At 42.0% G+C, this 20,486-nt stretch overlaps 1 protein-coding gene across 2 annotated transcripts in view; it reads left to right on the forward strand.

Annotated features, from left to right (window-relative positions):
- The window catches only part of CSMD2 (CUB and Sushi multiple domains 2), a 1,446,274-nt gene that overhangs the window by 1,280,804 nt on the left and 144,984 nt on the right, over positions 1 to 20,486 (forward strand). For both annotated transcript variants that reach the window (XM_082247591.1, XM_082247592.1), the window contains 5 exons: positions 4,979 to 5,075; positions 6,041 to 6,145; positions 6,914 to 7,032; positions 8,848 to 8,917; positions 18,060 to 18,176. In XM_082247591.1, coding sequence (XP_082103717.1) covers positions 4,979 to 5,075; positions 6,041 to 6,145; positions 6,914 to 7,032; positions 8,848 to 8,917; positions 18,060 to 18,176 — 508 coding nt within the window. The remainder of the gene's footprint in view (positions 1 to 4,978; positions 5,076 to 6,040; positions 6,146 to 6,913; positions 7,033 to 8,847; positions 8,918 to 18,059; positions 18,177 to 20,486) is intronic.

The following is a 20,486-nucleotide window of genomic DNA, read 5'->3' on the forward strand; positions in this document are numbered from 1 at the left end:
ATCTTCAGAAGCCTTCGGTAGCACAAAAATAATATATTAAAACATATAAATATAATATAAATAAGCCTCATAAAACACGAAAACATCTGTATCAGAAATAAAAAAAATTGTTCTCTCCAATAAATCAATGAATATGTTAATTAACTCAATAGTACAATGAACTAACTTATATAGTGTCTATACATACTGTATACAATAGATAATGTAAATTAAAATGCCAGTGCAACAATCTTTATTGGAGAGAACACAGAAAATTGTGTATTAAGTATAGGAGCAGCGCTTGTTTTTTGTTTTTCTGATATTGATCTAACAAGGTTATAATAACCTTATACTATAGCAGCAGCTTCATAACTCATTTTAATTTTAGTTTTCTAATTTCTAATTTGGTTATAATTATTTAGTTAACACAGATAGAATTTAACACATGACCGTAGCGCTGGTACATTGCCACAATTAGGAAAACATCTGTGTTGCTTGATATCCCAGAAACCTCAACCACCTACTCTTGTAACTGGCTCACTGCCTACTTCATAAGTTTGCACAAAACATGAATTCAATTTAAAAGCTGGCTATTAGCAGTACTTTTAGATTTATTGCAATGGAAGTTTTGTCTTTAGGGTTGTTTCTTATTACAGTACAACACTGAGAGTGGTAGTGTAAGCTTAGTGGTGGGAACATAGGAGTGTAAGCTTCTCTGAGGCAGGGACTGATGTCTATGGCACAATGTGGTATACAGTCTATGTGGTATACAGTATATTAGTACTGAAATAAATAAAATAATTTATTGCAGGGTGAAGCTCTAGCATTATAACTTCATTGGAAAGGTATAAATATAGCTAATGCTCATATTACACTGTTTTCCAATGTGTGTATGTTCCTTTATTTGCACCAGATAAAATGTAGCTATTTTGTGCAAATCTCCTTTTATAAATAAAGGTTGTATATCCTGTTAGATCTAACAAGTTTCCAGTATGCTATAGTTAGGTTTTTTTAACATGAAGCTAGAGATTCTGACCCAGACACCAAGTAGTCTAATTTCCATATTAATAACAGTTAAGCTGCCATAGTTATGGTAATTGAGGATAATTTTCCTTTTGTTAAAGTGGACCTTTCAGTAACTCTACAGGTTTGCTTGAATACATTTCTGACATGTCACTATATACAGCAACAGTATAGTTTTGCAATAAAATGTGCCATTTATCATTAAGGCACCTTTCACATGGGTATGTTGATGTAGTAAATCCAGGTAGTTGAGGCGCATTTTTAGAACGCCTCATCTGCCTGGCAAAACCAGTGTGAAATCCCTCTTCAAACAGGCATTCCAGAGGCAGCATATCGCCTCATGTTTGCCTGATAACTGCAGGCCAGCTGCTGAGGTCGTGAGTCAGCAGATATGCTCACATGAAAGGTGCCTGAGTCCGTGAGCTCTGGTCATTCTAGTATAGACTGGGTCTTGGCCTGGGAGCATCTTGGGAGATCGATGTAATGAGCAATTTTGCCTACCTTATTCATAACCCATACTGTATATAGTAGAAGAGAGATTGTAGAAGAAGGGTTGATCTTTGTGAGCCAACACATTATTTAGCATGAAAGCACATATGTAAGAGAAGGAGCACTTTAAAGTGCACTGGTGCCCAGATCATGAACTTTAAAATATTAACTTATGTGGGCATTAGACTCAATGGAAAGGCCCAAAGTCCACTTCCTTTACAAAAACAGGCTGTTTATTTTCGGCAAAGTAACAGCAAACAGGCATCCAACTGACAAGTAAATGTGTGAAACAGCAAAGCAAAGTTTCTGCTCAACTGAGCCTTACTAAGTCTATGTGCTGAACAAAGTCTCTTATTCAAGTTATGTCCTTTTTTTCTGGGAACAGCAGCAGTTTATCAAAAGGCTTTTGATGCACTGGCAATCATGCCACAGCCTACACCTTTACAGTTCAGTATGTCTCTCACTAAGCGAACACACAGACACTGACCTTCTCCAGCTTATTTTGGCTGCATAAAATTAGTGAACCTGTTAGGAAGAAACCAAAATATGTTCTGAGACTCGGAACCCTATCCTACCCAAATCTCCACAGAGCTCCCAGTGAAGCCAGCCCATTGCATGTTTTGTACACAGCATGGGATAAAGAACTAAGTTACGTCACCACAGGGACCTGTCGGCTTCATCTTAAAATTAATATTTAACAAAACTTAAAGCTACATTCCTTCCATCAAACACTTTTTCAGACAGCAGACCCAATTTTATATTTAATATGTAACACATATTGTTAACATGCAGCAAAAGAGCTTTGCAACAAGCCATTGTTGACCTATCTAGCTTTATTATATGTACTGTGAAGTAACACATTCTCAAAAAATCACAACAAAGACTTGTAAGTTGGGTTTCAGTCTGTTTCTAAAAGAGTTTCAGAGTCCCACTGCCTGATTTCAGTGACGTGTGGCAGGACATAAACAGGAGCCGACAATCCAGGACTGTTGGGGGGTATGCTTTAAGAACTGGCCTAACTTGTACTAGTAATAGAATTGCTACACGAAATGCAAAATCTGTTTCTTTTAAGAAACCATATAATGTGGGATGCGTTTACCTATATGTTTGGCACTGTGGTTGCAACTGCCTGGAAGTAGAGCTCCTTCCTGTTAAAAGGACAGGTATTATGGAGTGCAGAGTGCAAAAGTTAGAGAAGAAAAAGATAATGCTTTCTATACTGTTTCTACCAACGAATAATACTGTAGACACTCCTGTGTAAATTACTGATCTTCTGGACATCATTGTGATGTATAGTGCATCCAGAAAGTATTCACAGCACTTCACTTTTTCCACATTTTGATATGTTACAGTCTCATTCCAGAATTGATTAAATTCATTAATTTCCTCAAAGACTACAAACAATACCCCATAATGCCAACGTGAAAGAAGTTTTTTTGCAAATGTATTAAAATAAAAAATGAAAAAATCCAATGTACATAAGTATTCACATCCTTTGCTCAATACTTTGTTGAAGTACCTTTGGCACCAATTACATTCTTTTTAAATATGATGCTACAAGCTTCGCCCATCTATATTTGGGCAGTTTCTTGCATTCTTCTTTGCAGGACCTCTTGAGCTCCATCAGGTTGGATGGGGAGCATTGGTGTACAGCCATTTTCAGATCTCTCCAGAGATGTTCAATTGGGCTCAGGTCTGGGCTCAGGCTGGGCCACTCAAGGACATTCACAGAGCTGTCTCGTAGCCACACCTGCATTGTCTTTGCTGTGTGCTTAGGGTTGCTGTCCTGTTGGAAGATGAACCTTCACCCCAGTGTGAGGATCGGAGGTTTTCATTAAGGATGTCTCTGTTCATTGCTGTATTCATCTTTCCATTGCTCCTGACTAGTCTCAAAGTTCCTACCGCTGAAAAATATCCACACAACATGATGCTGCCAGCCTGCCACCACCATGCTTCACTATAGGGAGGGTATTGGCCTGGTTTCCTCCAGACATAACGCTGGCCATTCATACCAAAGAGTTCAATCTTTGTTTCATCAGACCAAATAATTATGTTTCTCATGATTTGAGAGTCCTTCAGGTGCCTTTTGGCAAACTTCAGGTGGGCTGTCATGTGCCTTTTAATGAGGAGTGGCTTCTGTCTGGCCACTCTATCATACAGGTCTGATTGGTGGAGTGCTGCAGAGATGATTATTCTTCTGGAAGGTTCTCCACTCTCTACAGAGAAATGCTGGAGCTCTGTCAGAGTGACTATTGGGTTCTTGGTCACCTCCCTGACTAAGGCCCTTCTCCCCCGATCACTCAGTTTGGCTGAGCAGCCTGCTCTAGGAAGATTTATGGTGGTTCAAAACTTCTTCCATTTACGAATGATGGAGGTCATTGTGCTCTTTGGAACCTTCAATGCTGCAGAATTTTTTCTGTACCCTTTCCCAGATCCATGCCTTGATATAATCCTGTCTCAGAGGTCTACAGACAATTCCTTGGACTTAATGGCTTGATTTGAGCTCTGACATGCAATGGTAACTGTGGGACCTTATATAGACAGGTGTGTGCCTTTCCAAATCATGTCCAGTCGACTGAATTTACCACAGGTGGACTCCAGTTAATCGTGGAAACATCTCATAGGTGATCAGTGGAAACAAGATGCACCTGAGCTCAATTTTGAGTGTCACAGTAAAGGCGTACATGTGTTTTTTTTTTGTTTTTTTTATTTGCAAAGATTGCAAACAAACTTCTTTCACGTTGTCATTATGGGGTATTGCTTGTAGAATTTTGAGAAAAATAATGAATTTTATCCATTTTGAAATAAGACTGTAACATAACAAAATGTGGAAAAAGTAAAGCGCTGTGAAAACTTTCTGATTGCACTGCAAGCATGCTAAGGCAAAATTAATATTGTGCCTTAGTGCAATGCCTTGATGCAGGGGCGTAACTACAGGGGTTGCAGGGGTTGCGATTGCTACCGGGCCCCATGCTCCAGGGGGCCCAGTAGCAAACCAGTGGGTGTTCTTCCAGGATTGCAAAAGTCACACTTGCGACCGGGCCCTGGCATTGCACCACTGTGGGGAGGCCCCAAGATTGCAGGAAGGGAGCCCACTGCAGAACTTGTGAAAGGATCCTGCTGCGGGACCGTAATAAAAGGCCATGCAACGAGAGTAAAGAGCCCCAGGATTAGTGGGAAGAGCCCTGGGCTTGAAGGGAAGGGCCCCGGCCAGGGATCTGGGGGGGGCCTTCATGTTTTCTTGCATCGGGGCCCTGAAGGCTCTAGTTACGCCTCTGCCTTGATGCACTAAAATGCATTACCACATGTAAAAGTTTTAGAGTCTTAGTTGTTTGGGTTAAACCTCACAGGTGGGAATAAACTACTAGGTATAACATAGAGAAACCCTAAATTTCTGGAGTATTTTAGCATTTGGACAATAATAGGAAAATGTTATTCCTCATGTTGCATGTTGAGGTACTGAAATTCTTTACTGTGTTACTTCTAGATCCAGGTGATTAGCTTTGTTACTGAGCAAAACTGGGACTCACTGGAAGTTTTTGATGGAGGAGACAACACAGCCACTATGTTGGGAAGTTTTTCAGGTACTTTTCACACACTTATATTATATGTTGCTGTTTATCCTAGGTCAAAGATTAATGTTGTATCAGGTAAATATGCATTTATTTCACGATCTACCTGTTTAAAGTCTAAATCCAGACAATTTTTTATTTTTTTTAGTTTAGTTTAGTTTTGAACAGCAATAAAAGAGTTACCTTTTTTGTCAGGGTTATATTTTTTATCTGAACTCCCTGTTGAGGAGATTTTCCCTGACCTATCCCTGTGAAGCCCATCGAATAGATTTTCCCATACTTCCTCTTCTGACAGGATGGCAGGGGTAAAATGCCCTAATAAGAGCACAAATGGCAATGAATACTTGACAGAGATTCTAACCTTTCCCCACTCTATCCAAAATAAAATAAAACCCTTTGACTGAAGTTTAAAATCACTAAATGGATCAAAGCATGATAAGTTCTATACATCAAACTAATATATATATATATACACACAGTATACATAGCATTGGGACACCTGCCTTTACACACACATGAGCTTTAATGGGATCCCAGTCTTGGTCCGTAGGGATCAATATTTAGTTGGCCCACCCTTTGCAGCTATAACATCTTCAACTCTTCTGGGAAGGCTATCCGCAAGGTTTAGGAGTGTGTCTATGGGAATGTTTGACCATTCTTCCCGAAGCACATTTGTAAAGTCAGATACTGATGGGGACGAGAAAGCCTGGCTTGCAGTCTCCACTCTAATTCATCTCAAAGGTGTCAAATCACCATGATATTTTTTGGTGTTTATGCTTGGTGCTCAAGTTTTGCCTTGCACCACATATATACCTTGAATTCAGAGATCTCAAAGTATGCAGATATAATTGCCTTTTTTTAAATTAATTGTACTATGTATGCCTATGTTTCAGGACTTGTTTTCCTGTGATTTTTGATATTACATTATTAATATTATGAATTGTGATATAGTCAGCAGCAAGTTTCTTTTATTTCAGGAACCACCGTACCTGCATTGCTGAACAGCACATCAAACCAGCTCTACCTACACTTCTTCTCAGATATAAGTGTATCTGCAGCTGGCTTTCATCTAGAATATAAAAGTAAGATATAACACAGCAAAAACTAAATTGAAGTACATTTTTCCTGCACAGCTGGATCTGTTTCACTGTGTCTCAGATTAACACTTACATCTCCTAGGGTTGCATATTTCTTTATTACAGAAATCTAAATTCATTACTTTATTTTCAGCTATTAAAAAAATACATTGCTGAATTGTAGGTTAACACAAGGGGGGTAATTAAGGAAAATGAGCGCAAAGTAGAGTTGTTGCCTGTAGTGGGCAGTCAGAATTCTTGTTTAACGTTGTAGACACAGATCATGTTGCCTAGTGCTACTTAAAACATAAAGGAAACCTGTAGCTAGAGAATTTAAAGGTTGCTATGGTTGGCCTCTCCTCTCCTGCTAGTTGCTCATCCATTGGCTTTGATGCTTTCTAAATCACAGACCCAGAACATATACATAGATCAGAAATTTTGATATTGCTCTAAAATCCTAATATTTATGCTTGTTCCAAGTCAATGGCACGGTAGACAAGTAAGGAAAGTCAATGCAATAATATAATTAGCAGGAGATCAGAAATGGGAGCCCCTATATTTCATCTAGTACAGGTTTCCTTTAAAGTGGTGGCCAGATATGATGGAATGACTTATGATAATACATACATTTCTATATACTTCTATATATATATATTTTCTAAATCCCTCCATGTTCCTGCAACTCTACACTATTGCTTACTTTCTGTCAGCTAGGTGTTTTTTTTTTTTTTTTTTTATATGCAAAACTAATTTTCTTTTTCTTGTGTTGTTTAGCTGTGGGCCTCGCAAGTTGTCCAGAACCAGCTGTTCCCAGTAATGGAGTAAAGAATGGGGAAAGATACCTTGTGAACGATGTAGTCTCCTTTCAATGTGAACCAGGATATACATTGCAGGTACTAAGGCATTGTTGATCCAGTAAGAAAGTTCTCAAGTACTATAATGTATTTGAGTTATCCCCTGAATTATAGTTTAGACGTTCACTTAACTGAGCAAAAGGTGCTTGAGCATGGTTTTTTAACATCAAAATACTTCTGTAAATCCATCACACTTCCTGCTTCTGTAAATCTGCCCTAGGGTTACAATGCTCACACACTGCACTATTACTATGGGGAAGCAGTATTGTCACTCTATGGTTCTCTCCTGATTTGGACTACAAACACCTCCCGTTCAAAGAAGATGACTGTGAAAGTGGTTTTGTAGGATTTCAGTTCACTGCATGGGAAGTTACAGGGACACATGTATTCATTCATAAAGAGTGTCCAAGATACTCTTTACAATTCCGACATGCCTCTGCATAACAAATGTTAGTGCAAGTGACATAATTATGTACCTGTAATAGACAGGTGCATGAATCTGGGGGCATGCACCGGTGTGAAAACACACTGAGACCATTTTTATGGACACTTCACCCTCAGTGCTCCCTCCCTGCCGCTGCACCTGTCGAGTAGCACAGCAGCAGGCAGTTTTAAACGTGGGCAGCCTAATGAGAATTCACAGACACTAGTTCCCCACCAGATCTGCTTTCCTTGTGATTGACAGCAGGCAGTGGGTGGAACCTTTGTCAATTGACAGCCTGCTATTGGCTATAGAATCCACCCACTGCATGCTGTCAATATCATGGCGAGAGCAGACCTGATGGCAAACTAGTGCCTCAGCTTCCCTATCAGGCTCCACCCATTGCAACTTCACTGGTTGTTGGCCTGCTATTGGCTATAGAATCCACCCACTGCATGCTGTCAATATCATGGTGAGAGCAGACCTGATGGCAAAGTAGTGCCTCAGCTTCCCTATCAGGCTCCAACCACTGCAGCTTCACTGGCTGTCATTTGTGAAGTTGACTTCATCCTTAACAACCAGTGACAGGGAGAGGATAGCAGCGGCAAATCTGCCATTCTGCTAAACTGCATACAGGGACAGGCATCTAATTAGTAGGTCCTAATTACCTCTAGTTTCATTATCTACAAACTGGTGGTAATTCTTTTTTAATTTTGTGCATTGCCTGAATCAGCCACACCTGTCGGTAAAAGGATTTCTGAGTCTGGCTCAGGCCATATTAAAAGGCCATAGAACAGTCAGAAGTGTTTTTTTTTTTCTTAAATTCCCCCAATGATTTCTAAAAGGATCAACAAGTATTTTTCTGTATTTGCACAAAATGTACTTAGCCTATAAAAAGAAAACTAATGAGGCAACCAATAGAGAACACACCGCTCCATGTGGAAGCTCCTTCAATAATCCTCAAAATACCAGCACAGGTGCAAGGTGCAGGCTCAATGTGCAAGCCATGTAGAACAAAAGATTTGTTTGGACAGCCGCACTCCAATGCAAATATTTATTGAAAAAGAGGATAAAAATACCCCAGCATGCAGAGGTACAGATCAAACAGTTGACGCATTTCACACTACTAACAGTGCTTAATCATAGCTATGATTAAGCACTGTTAGTAGTGAGAAATGCATCAGCTGTTTGATCTGTACCTCTGCATGCTGTGGTATTTTTATCCTCTTCTTCAATAAATATTTGCATTGGAGTGCGGCTGTCCAGACAAGTCTTTTGTTCTAATGAGGCAACCACAACTAAGGATTGGACTAAGCTGCAATGTATCATTTTTTCCTCTTGAATTTAAATTCCCCTTAATCAGTGATGTTTGATACCAGAAATATTTAATATGACACTCAAACATTGTTTCATTTATTGCATTATCTTTTCAGGGTCACTCACATATCTCATGTATGCCGGGAACAGTCAGGCGCTGGAATTATCCGCCACCTCTATGTATCGGTATGTAGAGACTATAGCGCAAACAACACTGACTTAAACGTGCTTTCTTGGTGTTTTTTTTTTTTTATTTTATTTTGAACTGTTCTAAGATTATATATTTTCCACCAGGCTATAGTAATTTTTATGTATGAGCTCATACCAAGATGTATGTAATTTCCTTTCATTTGGGACTCACTCTTCCCTTTATAGCACACTTTTTGCATTTATCTTTATTTCTTAGTATAACATATTATATTTTATGTGTTTTTATATGTTTATTTGTGTGCATACTGTTTTACTCATCTGCTTTGAAATAATGTTCTGTATTAAAGTGTTTTAGTTTGCCCTTGATATCTGTTGTAAATTATAGATCAGTTTTACCCTACAACATATTTTTTCATTAAGAAAACAATCCTTCTCGAGCATTGCCAACATTGCATTGGGTAGATTTCTAGATGCAGAATTTTTGTTAATCATGTTGTCTTCCATCTGGTAAGTATATAAACAGCAGTTACAGAAGGCCTGGGGACTGTTGATTTTGAGTGGCCATTTTAGTATACTGCAGTGCCTCAATACCCTTGAATTAACAGGAGGTAATGGAAAGGAATACAGATGTTGAAACCATGATAGTCAATAGCCTTAAAAGGTGTCATAGGTGGCATGAATTTCAGCTGATTCTTGCTGAAAAAAAAAAGTCAGCCAACATTTGAATAGAGGTGTACCGAACTGTTCGCCGGCGGACAGTTCCCGGCGAACTTAGCATGTTCGCATTCGCCACTGCGGGCGAACATATGCGATGTTCGGTCCGCCCCCTATAATACATCATTGAGGCAAACTTTGAACCTGAACTTTACAGTCAGCAGGCACATTTCCAGCCAATCAGCATACCTCCCTCCCACACCCTCCCACCTCCTATAAATAAGCAAGTGCAGCATCCATCTTAGATCATTCTGAAGCAGGGTGTGTTAGTGAGAGCAAGGAGAGCTGCTGCTGCTGCTGTTAATAGCTAGGGACAGTTGTCAGTGTTCCTGGTCTTGCTAGTCAGTGTTCTTGGTCCACTACTGCTGTAAGGACAGCATCCTATTCCTGACAGCACCCCAAAAAGCCCTTCTAAGGGCTGGTATTTGTGTAATTTATATATATATATATATATATATATATATATATATATATATATATATATATCTAGTGTCCCCAAAAGCCCTTTTAAGGGCTGGTAATTGAGTTTTTTCTTTTTATATATATATATATCTAGTGTCCCCAAAAGCCCTTTTAAAGGTTGGTAATTGAGGATTTATATATATATATATATATATATATATATATATATATATATATATATAGATATATATAGATATATATATATATAGTGTCCCCAAAAGGTAATTGAGTTTTTTCTTTTTATATATATATATATCTATTGTACACTGCAGTTGCCTGCCCGCTGTGTGTGAGAGGCCACAGACCCACCACAGACTGTACTGTGTGCACACCACACTCATTTTGGGTGGCACAGGCACAGTACCGTGCATTTTAAAAAATATTTTTTTTTTTCCTCTGTCATAATTGCAGTGAGTGCTGTGTCAGGTCCACAGAGTGTACTGTACCCACTGCAGTGCACTGCCTACCACTGATATATATACGGTGGCACAGCATCTTGTTGCAAATTAAAAAAAATATATATATATATATTTTATTATTGCAGTTGCCTGGGCTGCCAGTGACTGTCAGGTCCACAGAGTGTACTGTGCCCACTGTAGTGCCACTGCGTGCCCACCCACCACTGATATATATACGGTGGCACAGCAGCTTGCAAAGTAAAAAAATATATATATTTTTTATAATTGCAGTTGCCTGGGTGCCAGTGACTGTCAGGTCCACAGAGTGTACTGTGCCCACTGCAGTGCCACTGCGTGCCCACCCACCACTGATATATACGGTGGCACAGCAGCTTGCAAATTAAAAAAATATATATTTTTTTATAATTGCAGTTGTCTGGGCTGCCAGTGACTGTCAGGTCCACAGAGAGTGTACTGTGCCACTGCCCACCCACCACTGATACATACGGTGGCACAGCAGCTTGCAAAGTAAAAAAATATATATTTTTTTTATAATTGCAGTTGCCTGGGTGCCAGTGACTGTCAGGTCCACAGAGAGTGTACTGTGCCACTGCCCACCCACCACTGATATATACGGTGGCACAGCAGCTTGCAAATTAAAAATATATATATTTTTTTATAATTGCAGTTGCCTGGACTGCCAGTGACTGTCAGGTCCACAGAGAGTGTACTGTGCCACTGCCCACCCACCACTGATATATACGGTCGCACAGCAGCTTGCAAATTAAAAATATATATATTTTTTTATAATTGCAGTTGCCTGGGCTGCCAGTGACTGTCAGGTCCACAGAGTGTACTGTACCCACTGCCCAACACTCCTATAGGGTGGCACAGCACCTTGCACTCATAGTACAACACATTAAAAAAAAAAATGACAGGCAGAGGCAGGCCACCCCGCAAGGGCCGTCGTGGTCGTGGTGCTGTGATTTCCTTAGGCCCTAGAATAATGCCCAGCGTTCAGAGGCCACCACAGACCCTGAACTCAAAAAATTCTGAGGACATAGTTGACTGGCTTACACAGGACACCCAATCGTCTACAGCTTCCGCTCGGAACCTTAATGCACCATCCTCCTCCAGCTCAGCTTCGGGCACCTCTCAATTTACCACTCGTCAGCCCGCCGGCACCACCACCAACACTAGCACCACAGCCGCTTCACTTGATCCGTCAGAGGAGTTATTTTCACATCAGTTGGAAGAAATAAGTGATGCGCAACTATAAGTGCCAGAGGATGTAGATAACGGGGATATGTCTCAGTCAGGCAGCATTATACACATGGATGTACATTGTGATGATGATGATGATGTTGTACCTGCTGCTGCTGCCTTTGCTGAGTTGTCAAGTGAAGCGGCTGATGGTGACGATGTGTCTATGGATGTCACCTGGGTGCCTGCTCGAAGAGCAGAAGAAGAGGGTGAAAGTTCAGATGGGGAGACAGAGAGGAGGAGGAGGAGACGAGTTGGAAGCAGGGGGAGGAGGTCATCGCAAGGAGCTAGTGGCGCAGTCAGACAGCATGTAGATTCGGCACCTGGGGTCAGCCAGACAGCACGCCAATCAACGCAAGCTGTTGCCACCACCAGAATGCCGTCCTTGCAAAGCTCAGCAGTGTGGCATTTTTTTTGTGTGTCTGCCTCTGATATCAGCGATGCCATTTGTAACCTGTGCCAAAAGAAACTGAGTCATGGGAAGTCCAACACCCACCTAGGTACAACTGCTTTGCGAAGGCACATGATCTCACATCACAAACGCCTATGGGATCAACACATGAGTAAAAGCAGCACACAAACTGAAAGCCACCATCCTCCTCCTGGTCCAGCATCTTCAGCCACGTCAACCACTGCTGTCCTCCATGCCCCCTATCAACAACCCGCCCCTCCGCCTCTCACCTTCAGCAGTTCCTGCTCATCTGCCCACAGTCAGGTGTCTGTCAAGGAAATGTTTGAGCGTAAGAAGCCAATCTCACAGAGTCACCCCCTTGCCCGGCGTCTGACAGATGGCTTGTCGGAACTCTTAGCCCGCCAGCTTTTACCATACAAGCTGGTGGAGTCTGAGGCCTTCAAAAAATTTGTCGCTATTGGGACACTGCAGTGGAAGGTACCCGGCCAAAATTATTTTTCACAAAAGGCAATCCCCAACCTGTACTCTATTGTGGAAAATGAAATCATGTCACGTCTGGCACACAGTGTTGGGGCAAGGGTCCATCTGACCACTGATAGCTGGTCTGCAAAGCACGGTCAGGGCAGATATATCACTTACACTGCGCATTGGGTAAACCTGCTGGCGGCTGAAAGCATGGAATGCGTGGCTCTGCTGCAGAGGAGTTGGTGACACCACCACGACTTGCAGGCAGGCCTGCTGCCACCTCCTCTACTCCTCCTACTCCATCCTCTTTGCTAACCTCCTCGGCTGAGTCCTCTTCTGCTGTTGCGTCTTGCTCCACACCAACTGCACCCCCCCAGCTCCCCAGGGGCTATTCCACATGCCGGATACGACAGTGTCACGCTGTCTTGGGGTTGACTTGCCTGAAAGCAGAGAGTCACACCGGACCAGCACTACTGTCCGCCCTGAACGCACAGGTGGATCAGTGGCTGACCCAGCACCAACTGGAGATCGGCAAAGTGGTGTGTGACAACGGAAGCAATTTGTTGGCGACATTGAATTTGGGCAAGTTGACACATGTGCCGTGCATGGCACATGTGTTGAATCTGATTGTACAACGCTTTGTGCAGAAGTACCCAGGCTTACAGGACGTCCTCAAGCAGGCCAGGAAGGTGTGTGGCCATTTCAGGCGTTCCTACATGGCCATGGCGCACTTTGCAGATATTCAGCGGTGAAACAACATGCCAGTGAGGCGCTTGATTTGCGACAGCCCGACACGTTGGAATTCAACACTGCTAATGTTCGACCGCCTGCTCCAACAAGAAAAAGCGGTCAACGAGTATTTGTATGACCGGGGTGCTAGGACAGCCTCTGCGGAGCTGGGTATTTTTTTGCCACGTTACTGGACGCTCATGCGCAATGCCTGTAGGCTCATGCGTCCTTTTGAGGAGGTGACAAACCTAGTCAGTCGCACCGAAGGCACCTTCAGCGACATCATCCCATATGTTTTCTTCCTGGAGCGTGCCCTGCGAAGAGTGCTGGATCAGGCCGTAGATGAGCGTGAAGAGGAAGAGGAAGAGTTGTGGTCACCATCACCACCAGAAACAGCCTTACCATCGCTTGCTGGACCTGCGGCAACAGTGGAAGAGGAGTCTGAGGAAGAGGAGTCAGAGGAGGAATGTGGCTTTGAGGAGGAGGAACACCAACCACAGCAGGCATCCCAGGGTGCTCGTTGTCACCTATCTGGTACCCGTGGTGTTGTACGTGGCTGGGGGGAAGAACACACCTTCAATGACATCAGTGAGGACGAGGAATTGGACATGAGTAGCTCGGCATCCAACCTTGTGCAAATGGGGTCTTTCATGCTGTCATGCCTGTTGAGGGACCCTCGTATAAAAAGGCTGAAGGAGAACGACCTGTACTGGGTGGCCATGCTACTAGACCCCCGGTATAAGCAGAAAGTCTCTGATGTGTTACCTAATTACCGGCAGGCGCAAAGGATGCAGCAGCTACAAAATAAGTTGAAAAGTATGCTTTACACAGCATATAAGGGTGATGTCACAGCACAACGGGAATCCAACAGGGGAAGAGGTGAAAGTAATCCTCCTCCTACCACCACAACCACGCCAGCAAGGACAGGACGCTTTACAGACGTCTTGTTGATGGAGGACATGCGGAGCTTTTTTAGTCCTACGCATCGCCACAGCCCTTCGGGGTCCAGCCTCAGAGAACAACTCGACCGACAGGTAGCAGACTACCTTGCCTTAACTGCAGATATCGACACTCTGAGGAGCGATGAACCCCTTGACTACTGGGTGTGCAGGCTTGACCTGTGGCCTGAGCTATCCCAATTTGCCATTGAACTTCTGGCCTGCCCCGCTTCAAGTGTGCTGTCAGAAAGGACCTTCAGCGCAGCAGGAGGTATTGTCACTGAGAAGAGAAGTCGCCTAGGTCAAAAAAGTCTTGATTACCTCACGTTTATTAAGATGAATGAGGCATGGATCCCGAAGGGACTGACAGTGGGGGATGCATTTGACTAAAAAAGGCCTGGTGATGACTGAGATGTCTTGGGCTAAAAATGGTCCACACGCTGCTGTATTTAATCATTCTCTGCATGCCGGATGACTTACGTGACGTCTCCACCACCAACTACGGTTCAAGCCGCAATGTTTTAGTGCACTTTCTGCCTTGAAAACCTCAATTTTTCAGGCCGCTGCTAAAGCAGCGGCTGCAACAATACCTACTTTTTCATGCATGTGTACATGCCTAATTTTTCTGGCCTCTGGTGCTACACTGTGGCTGCAAAAAAACAAAAAAAAGGCACATACATGTGTCAATTCCCCTTTGTGATCGTTACCTTGTCATGGTGAAGGGGCTTGCGTATCACAATGAAGCGATCACCTCTAGGAGTGTGTTGGCACACCCCAGATGATAAGGTCGTTGCTTCATTGTGAACAGACCAAAAGCGATCCGCGGGATAATTTTTCATAGAAAAAACATTCATTTTCTTTCATTCTTTCTGCGGAGCTGGGTATTTTTTGGCCGCGTTACTGAATGCTCATGAACAATGGCTGTTGGCTCATGCGTCCTTTTGCGGAGGTGACAAACCTGGTGGTCAGTCGAACCCAAGGCAACATCATCGACCTCATCCCATATGCGTTTTTTCTGGAGCGTGCCCTGCGAAGAGTACTGGATCAGGCTGTAGATGAGCATGAAGAGGAAGAGTTGTGGTCCCCATCACCACCAGAAGCAGCCTTGTCATTGTCAATTGCTGGACCTGTGGCAACGCAGAGAGAGGAGTCTGAAGAAGAGAAGTCAGAGGAGGAAGGTGGCTTTGAGGAGGTGGAATACCAGCCACAGCAGGCGTTCCATGGGGCTTGTTGTCACCTTTCGGGGACCCTTGGTGTTGTACGTGGCTGGGTGGAGGAAGAGACCTTCAATGATGTCAGTGAGGACAAGGAACGGGACATGGCTAGCTTGGTATCCAACCTTGTGCAAATGGGGAGTTTGCGGTTGTGCAAATGGACTGACTGACTGTTAAACGGGGAGTTTGGTCTGTCAGAGTTTGGTCTGTCACTGTGAAGCGGGCGTAACCCTTACACTACTTGACCGATACAACATCATACCTGGTCGTATTCACACACTGGATGTTTTAAAGCACGTTATTCCAAACAATTTAGGAATGTTAGGTGATTTATGCCCTATGGATCAAAACCCGACTCTGCGTCAACTACGTAATTTTTCATGGGAGTTTTGCCATGGATCCCCCTCCGGCATGCCACAGTCCAGGTGTTAGTCCCCTTGAAACAACTTTTCCATCACTATTGTGGCCAGAAAGAGTCCCTGTGTGTTTTAAAATTTGCCTGCCTATTGAAGTCTATGGCGGTTCGCCGGTTCGCGAACATTTGCCGATGTTCGCGTTCGCCGTTCGTGAACGGCGAAATTTAGGTTCGCGACATCACTACATTTGAACTGTGGGTAGCCTTGTCAGTACCACCCAGCTCGACAAAAATAATTTTTAAAATGGACTAAAAAGGGTTGAAAATTATTAGCTAAAGAATGACTACATCCTTTCAGATGCTGTCACTGTTTAGGTATGCAGGCAACCAATGATACAAACACAAAGAGATAGGCACAATTGATAGCACACTTAGACAATAAAAGGTCTATTGAGATGGATTAGTGGTAACAGTCCTTTAAAGTCTCAATAACTGTGATATAATTAACAAAAATCAGTCCAATACAGTAAGTCCATCCACCAGGGCAACCTTATCCGTGGAGTAGAAGCTGGCACTAATGATAAGGGAAACAAAAAGAAACAGGAGAAGTGCCTCTAAGTGTAGAATTTAGGACTATAATTGTATTAACTCACAAAGTAGGCCACTCACATTGTGAAAAAACAAGAAGACTCAGCAATAAAAGACTCTGGGTAAGTTTGCCAAACACTTGGCATAGAAACGCCGTGGGGTCTAGGTGTATGCAGCTGTCAAGGATGAGGAAGCTGGCCAAGATTATCCACCATCCAGGACGAGGGCTAAAACACACCGTGGACCACAGTGCAAGCATGATGATATCACCAGGAGAAAAAAGCGATGCCTGCACTGCGGTCTGCGGTGTGCTCGAGCCCTCATTTCAGATGGTGGATTATTACCGGTGGCTTCCTCATCCCCGACAACTGCTTACACCTAGACTCCATGAGGCTTCTCTGCTGAGAGTTTGGCAAACTTCCCCAGGGTCTTTTATTGCTCAGCCGCCTTGTTTTTTCACAATGTGAGTGGCCTACTTTGTGAGTTAACAACATTTTCTTAAAGTCTAAACTATGAATAAATGCAGAAGGTGGCAGAGAACCAAAAAATGCTGTGTTATTCACCCTGCTGATTATTTGTCAGAGTATACAGAGTATTCAGACCCAGTTTAGGCTAGGTCCAGATGGATGATTTTAAGTAGTTTAGTTATTTTGCTAAAATATCTCGATATTGGTATAGTTTGAAGCACATAACTTAATATGAGCTTCTACATTTGCGATTTTCAGTTTTGTGATAGACTTACTCAATCAATTCCATAGCTCTAGACCTAAACCTAGCTAGCTTCTGTGTTCTTCACCTATAACAGCTCCCTTTCCCATAAGGCAAGCAGGCCTACTGGTACTCGATTGCCCACACTGACTTATATAAAACGCTGTAGTGCCTGGCTCCCATGCCAGGGCATGCGTGAACTGAGCAAAGCAAACAAGTACTTGCGGGTGGAATACAGGCAGAGTGGTTCTCTGACAGTCCAGGTACAAGGCAGACAGGGTTCAGAATACTCAGGGTCAATCCATAGTCAAAAGGTGGGCAGACCGCAGATATCCAACCTGAGGTCGTCAACAAGGGAATCATATCTAGCAGAGCATGCAAGACTTAATAACACAAGCATGAGCCTGCAGCTTGGCTGGCTTAAATTTGGTTTAGTCTCCATCCAGAGTCCAGCCACATCAATCACCTTGCAGATGGACAGACAGACAAGGAGAATGCCATAGCCAAAATCAGGATGCTAGAATGAGGAGCAGCTGTCAAAGAACAGGAGCGCTTATAAACTCTGCATCATTCCAAATACAACTGGGTTAATTCGTTTTAGGTAGGTTAGAACCATTCTTGATAAAAGTTATAAAAATAAGTTGCCTTTTTAGTACTGAGGGATGCAGGGTGGAAATTTTTGGACTGACAATTTGGCTACAAGGTTTCACTGAAGTTATGTGCATTAGTTGGCAACTGTACTCTGTAGTCCTTTTATGCTTTTGTGCCCTTGAATTTAATTTGTATTTGGTCTAGGCTGCATGTGGTTTATGTTCTTCAATTTAATCTCTCTCATTGTCTACCATCCATCTTTGGTACAGATATTTCACACTGTCTTACTTTTAGCAATTTAACACAGCACAATTTCTTCTTCTCTCCACTCCCTCCCCCAGCTCAGTGTGGAGGAGTTACAGAAGACATGGAAGGTGTCATTCTGAGTCCTGGATTCCCAGGAAACTATCCCAGTAATTTGGACTGCACCTGGAAGATCTCTTTACCAGTGGGATTTGGTGAGTGACAGCACAGTCACATTTCATATACAGCAAATTCAGTATGGCAACACCTGCTTAATCAACTGTGACAGCAGAGGTTATCACATTTTATCTGATGGAGATAGATAGTGCTTATCATGGGGAAGTTTATGCTGTATGGATGATGATAAATGTTTTTAAGTTGCCGTTTATGCACTGCTTTGATTTTCCCATACTTGCAGCAGATTTGGTTAGCAGTTTGGAGAAAAATCTGAAATGCGGGCCAATTGGTCACCTCATTATCATCTTGCTTCATTGTACTAAACAATTTGCATACCTTAATCACACTGTTTAAACTCATTTTGATTTTTTTTCTCACTTGTTAATCTTGCAACTAAATGGTTTGTGATTGTAAAGTAAAATGTTCTATTTCTCTACTTTCTTGTATGAATACCATTATATAATTTGATATGAATCCCCAGCCTATAGTCTCTTTTCCATGCACAGTATTAGAGATTTAGGTGGATCTAGACTCGGGCAACCTTATTTTTCAAATTGTGCAAGATGAGTCAATGGTGAATAGTGTAGAACTTAGGCCTCATGCACACTTCATCTGTCAAATACCTGTTTTATAAGTGTTTAAAGTTTTTATTTTTTCCTGTACCCAAACGCCTGTCTAGCTTATGTGTCCATGCATACTGTACATAGATGTTTACAGGCAGGGGCGTTTATTGGCAGAAGTCCGAATGTATCAAAATTGCATTCAGAAGAGGAGGTTTTGGGCAGAAAAAACACCCCATGTGTCTAAATGCTAGGCATGTTTAACTGAACGTTAATTTAAAACAATTGACATGCCTAAACAGGTTTGAAAAACATGGCTTTGAGTGCATATTTAATGCTCCTTTTCTCCTGTCAAGAGAAGAGCTTTCAGGGCATGGTGTGCATGAGGCCTTACACTGGGCACTTTGCAGCTTCTCTCTTGCCTAGGCCCATCTCTTCATATATGCTGCAGGGTTATATGACTGCAAAGAAGCCTTTATTAATAGAGGAGCAGCCAATCACCAAACAGCCCTTCCTGTTTTAAGGCCACACACCTTAATAAAAGTTTGGTGAAGTTCATAACCACTGTCATGCAGAGCTACTTTGCTTCTTCTAATCATGAATTATATGCTAAAGATTTTTTTTTAATAATTGATTTGTCACAATAAAAAATGCCAATAAATCTCTGTTAGACAGTCACACTTAATATTTCTAAAGATTTTAAGATTTTACGTAAATAGAAGCTAAAGGCAGATGTACTAATCATTCCATTTACCTGCTGTCCAGTTTTTCTATCCAAGTCGTTAAGAGGATTTGGGTTTCAGTTAGCTTGGCACCTTGTTTTATGAATTAATATCTTTTGGTAACTGAAAATTACCATCACACACAGAAGTTCTAGAATATGAACACACCTGGTTATTAAACCATATGTATTTATTCCATTTCATTCTAACAAAGAAAAAGATAGAGCAAGGGAAAGTAATCAGGGCAATGAGCTAATTAAATATTAATGTGGTCAATGTGTGGAATTAATTGTGTGCATGCCATCAAGCACAAAATAGTTTTACCAGCTAATTAAAGATGTGGTTTTCCTTAACGCTTTGCCTTCTGTTTGGTTTGATACTTGGTTTTTGAATGTTCTTAAAAAATGTACAAAATTATAAAGAGAAATATAACATGGCATCAATTTACCTACACATTAGTGTGGTGCTGGTGTTCAGAAATTGATTTTTCCAATACAAAACACATTTCTATGACCCATATATTTGACAGCAACATAGGCAGAAAAAAAAAGATCTGCATGCTTAAATAGAGTAACTAGGGGTGCTTTCAGTAGTTTGGAAAATTTTTGTATGAATATTGAACAATGGGTATGTGTGTAGAGATGGATGTCAGCCAAACCAGCCTGAAATTATATGTCCCAGTTAAACAAGGCACATTTGCTGGCCTGCATTTATTGGCATGTTTCTAACATTCGTCAGCAATGTTTTGTCAATGTATAATGCTATACACAACAGATCTTTAAAGAACAGCAACAGATTTTTCTAGCTACATGTGGGACTGTTAAAGTAAAAATCTAGATATATTTTGTTTTCATTTGTGATAGAGCAAGGGAGGCTTATAACTCCTGTCGGATTTTTTCTCGACATCTGTGTCCCATTGGAGAGATTTCCCTTAACTTCCTGTCCCATAGCCAAAAAGAAGTGAGTAAAAATCCCTGAAAATTAACAGTATTCTTTGGGAACCCCCGAGGTCACCAGAACTAGTGTCCCCATTGGAAGATTTTCCCTCTATTTCTTTTCTGGAGAC

Source organism: Pelophylax lessonae (genome assembly GCF_965119305.1).
Source record: "Pelophylax lessonae genome assembly, chromosome: 2".
In the NCBI taxonomy this organism is placed as follows: Eukaryota; Metazoa; Chordata; class Amphibia; order Anura; family Ranidae; genus Pelophylax; species Pelophylax lessonae.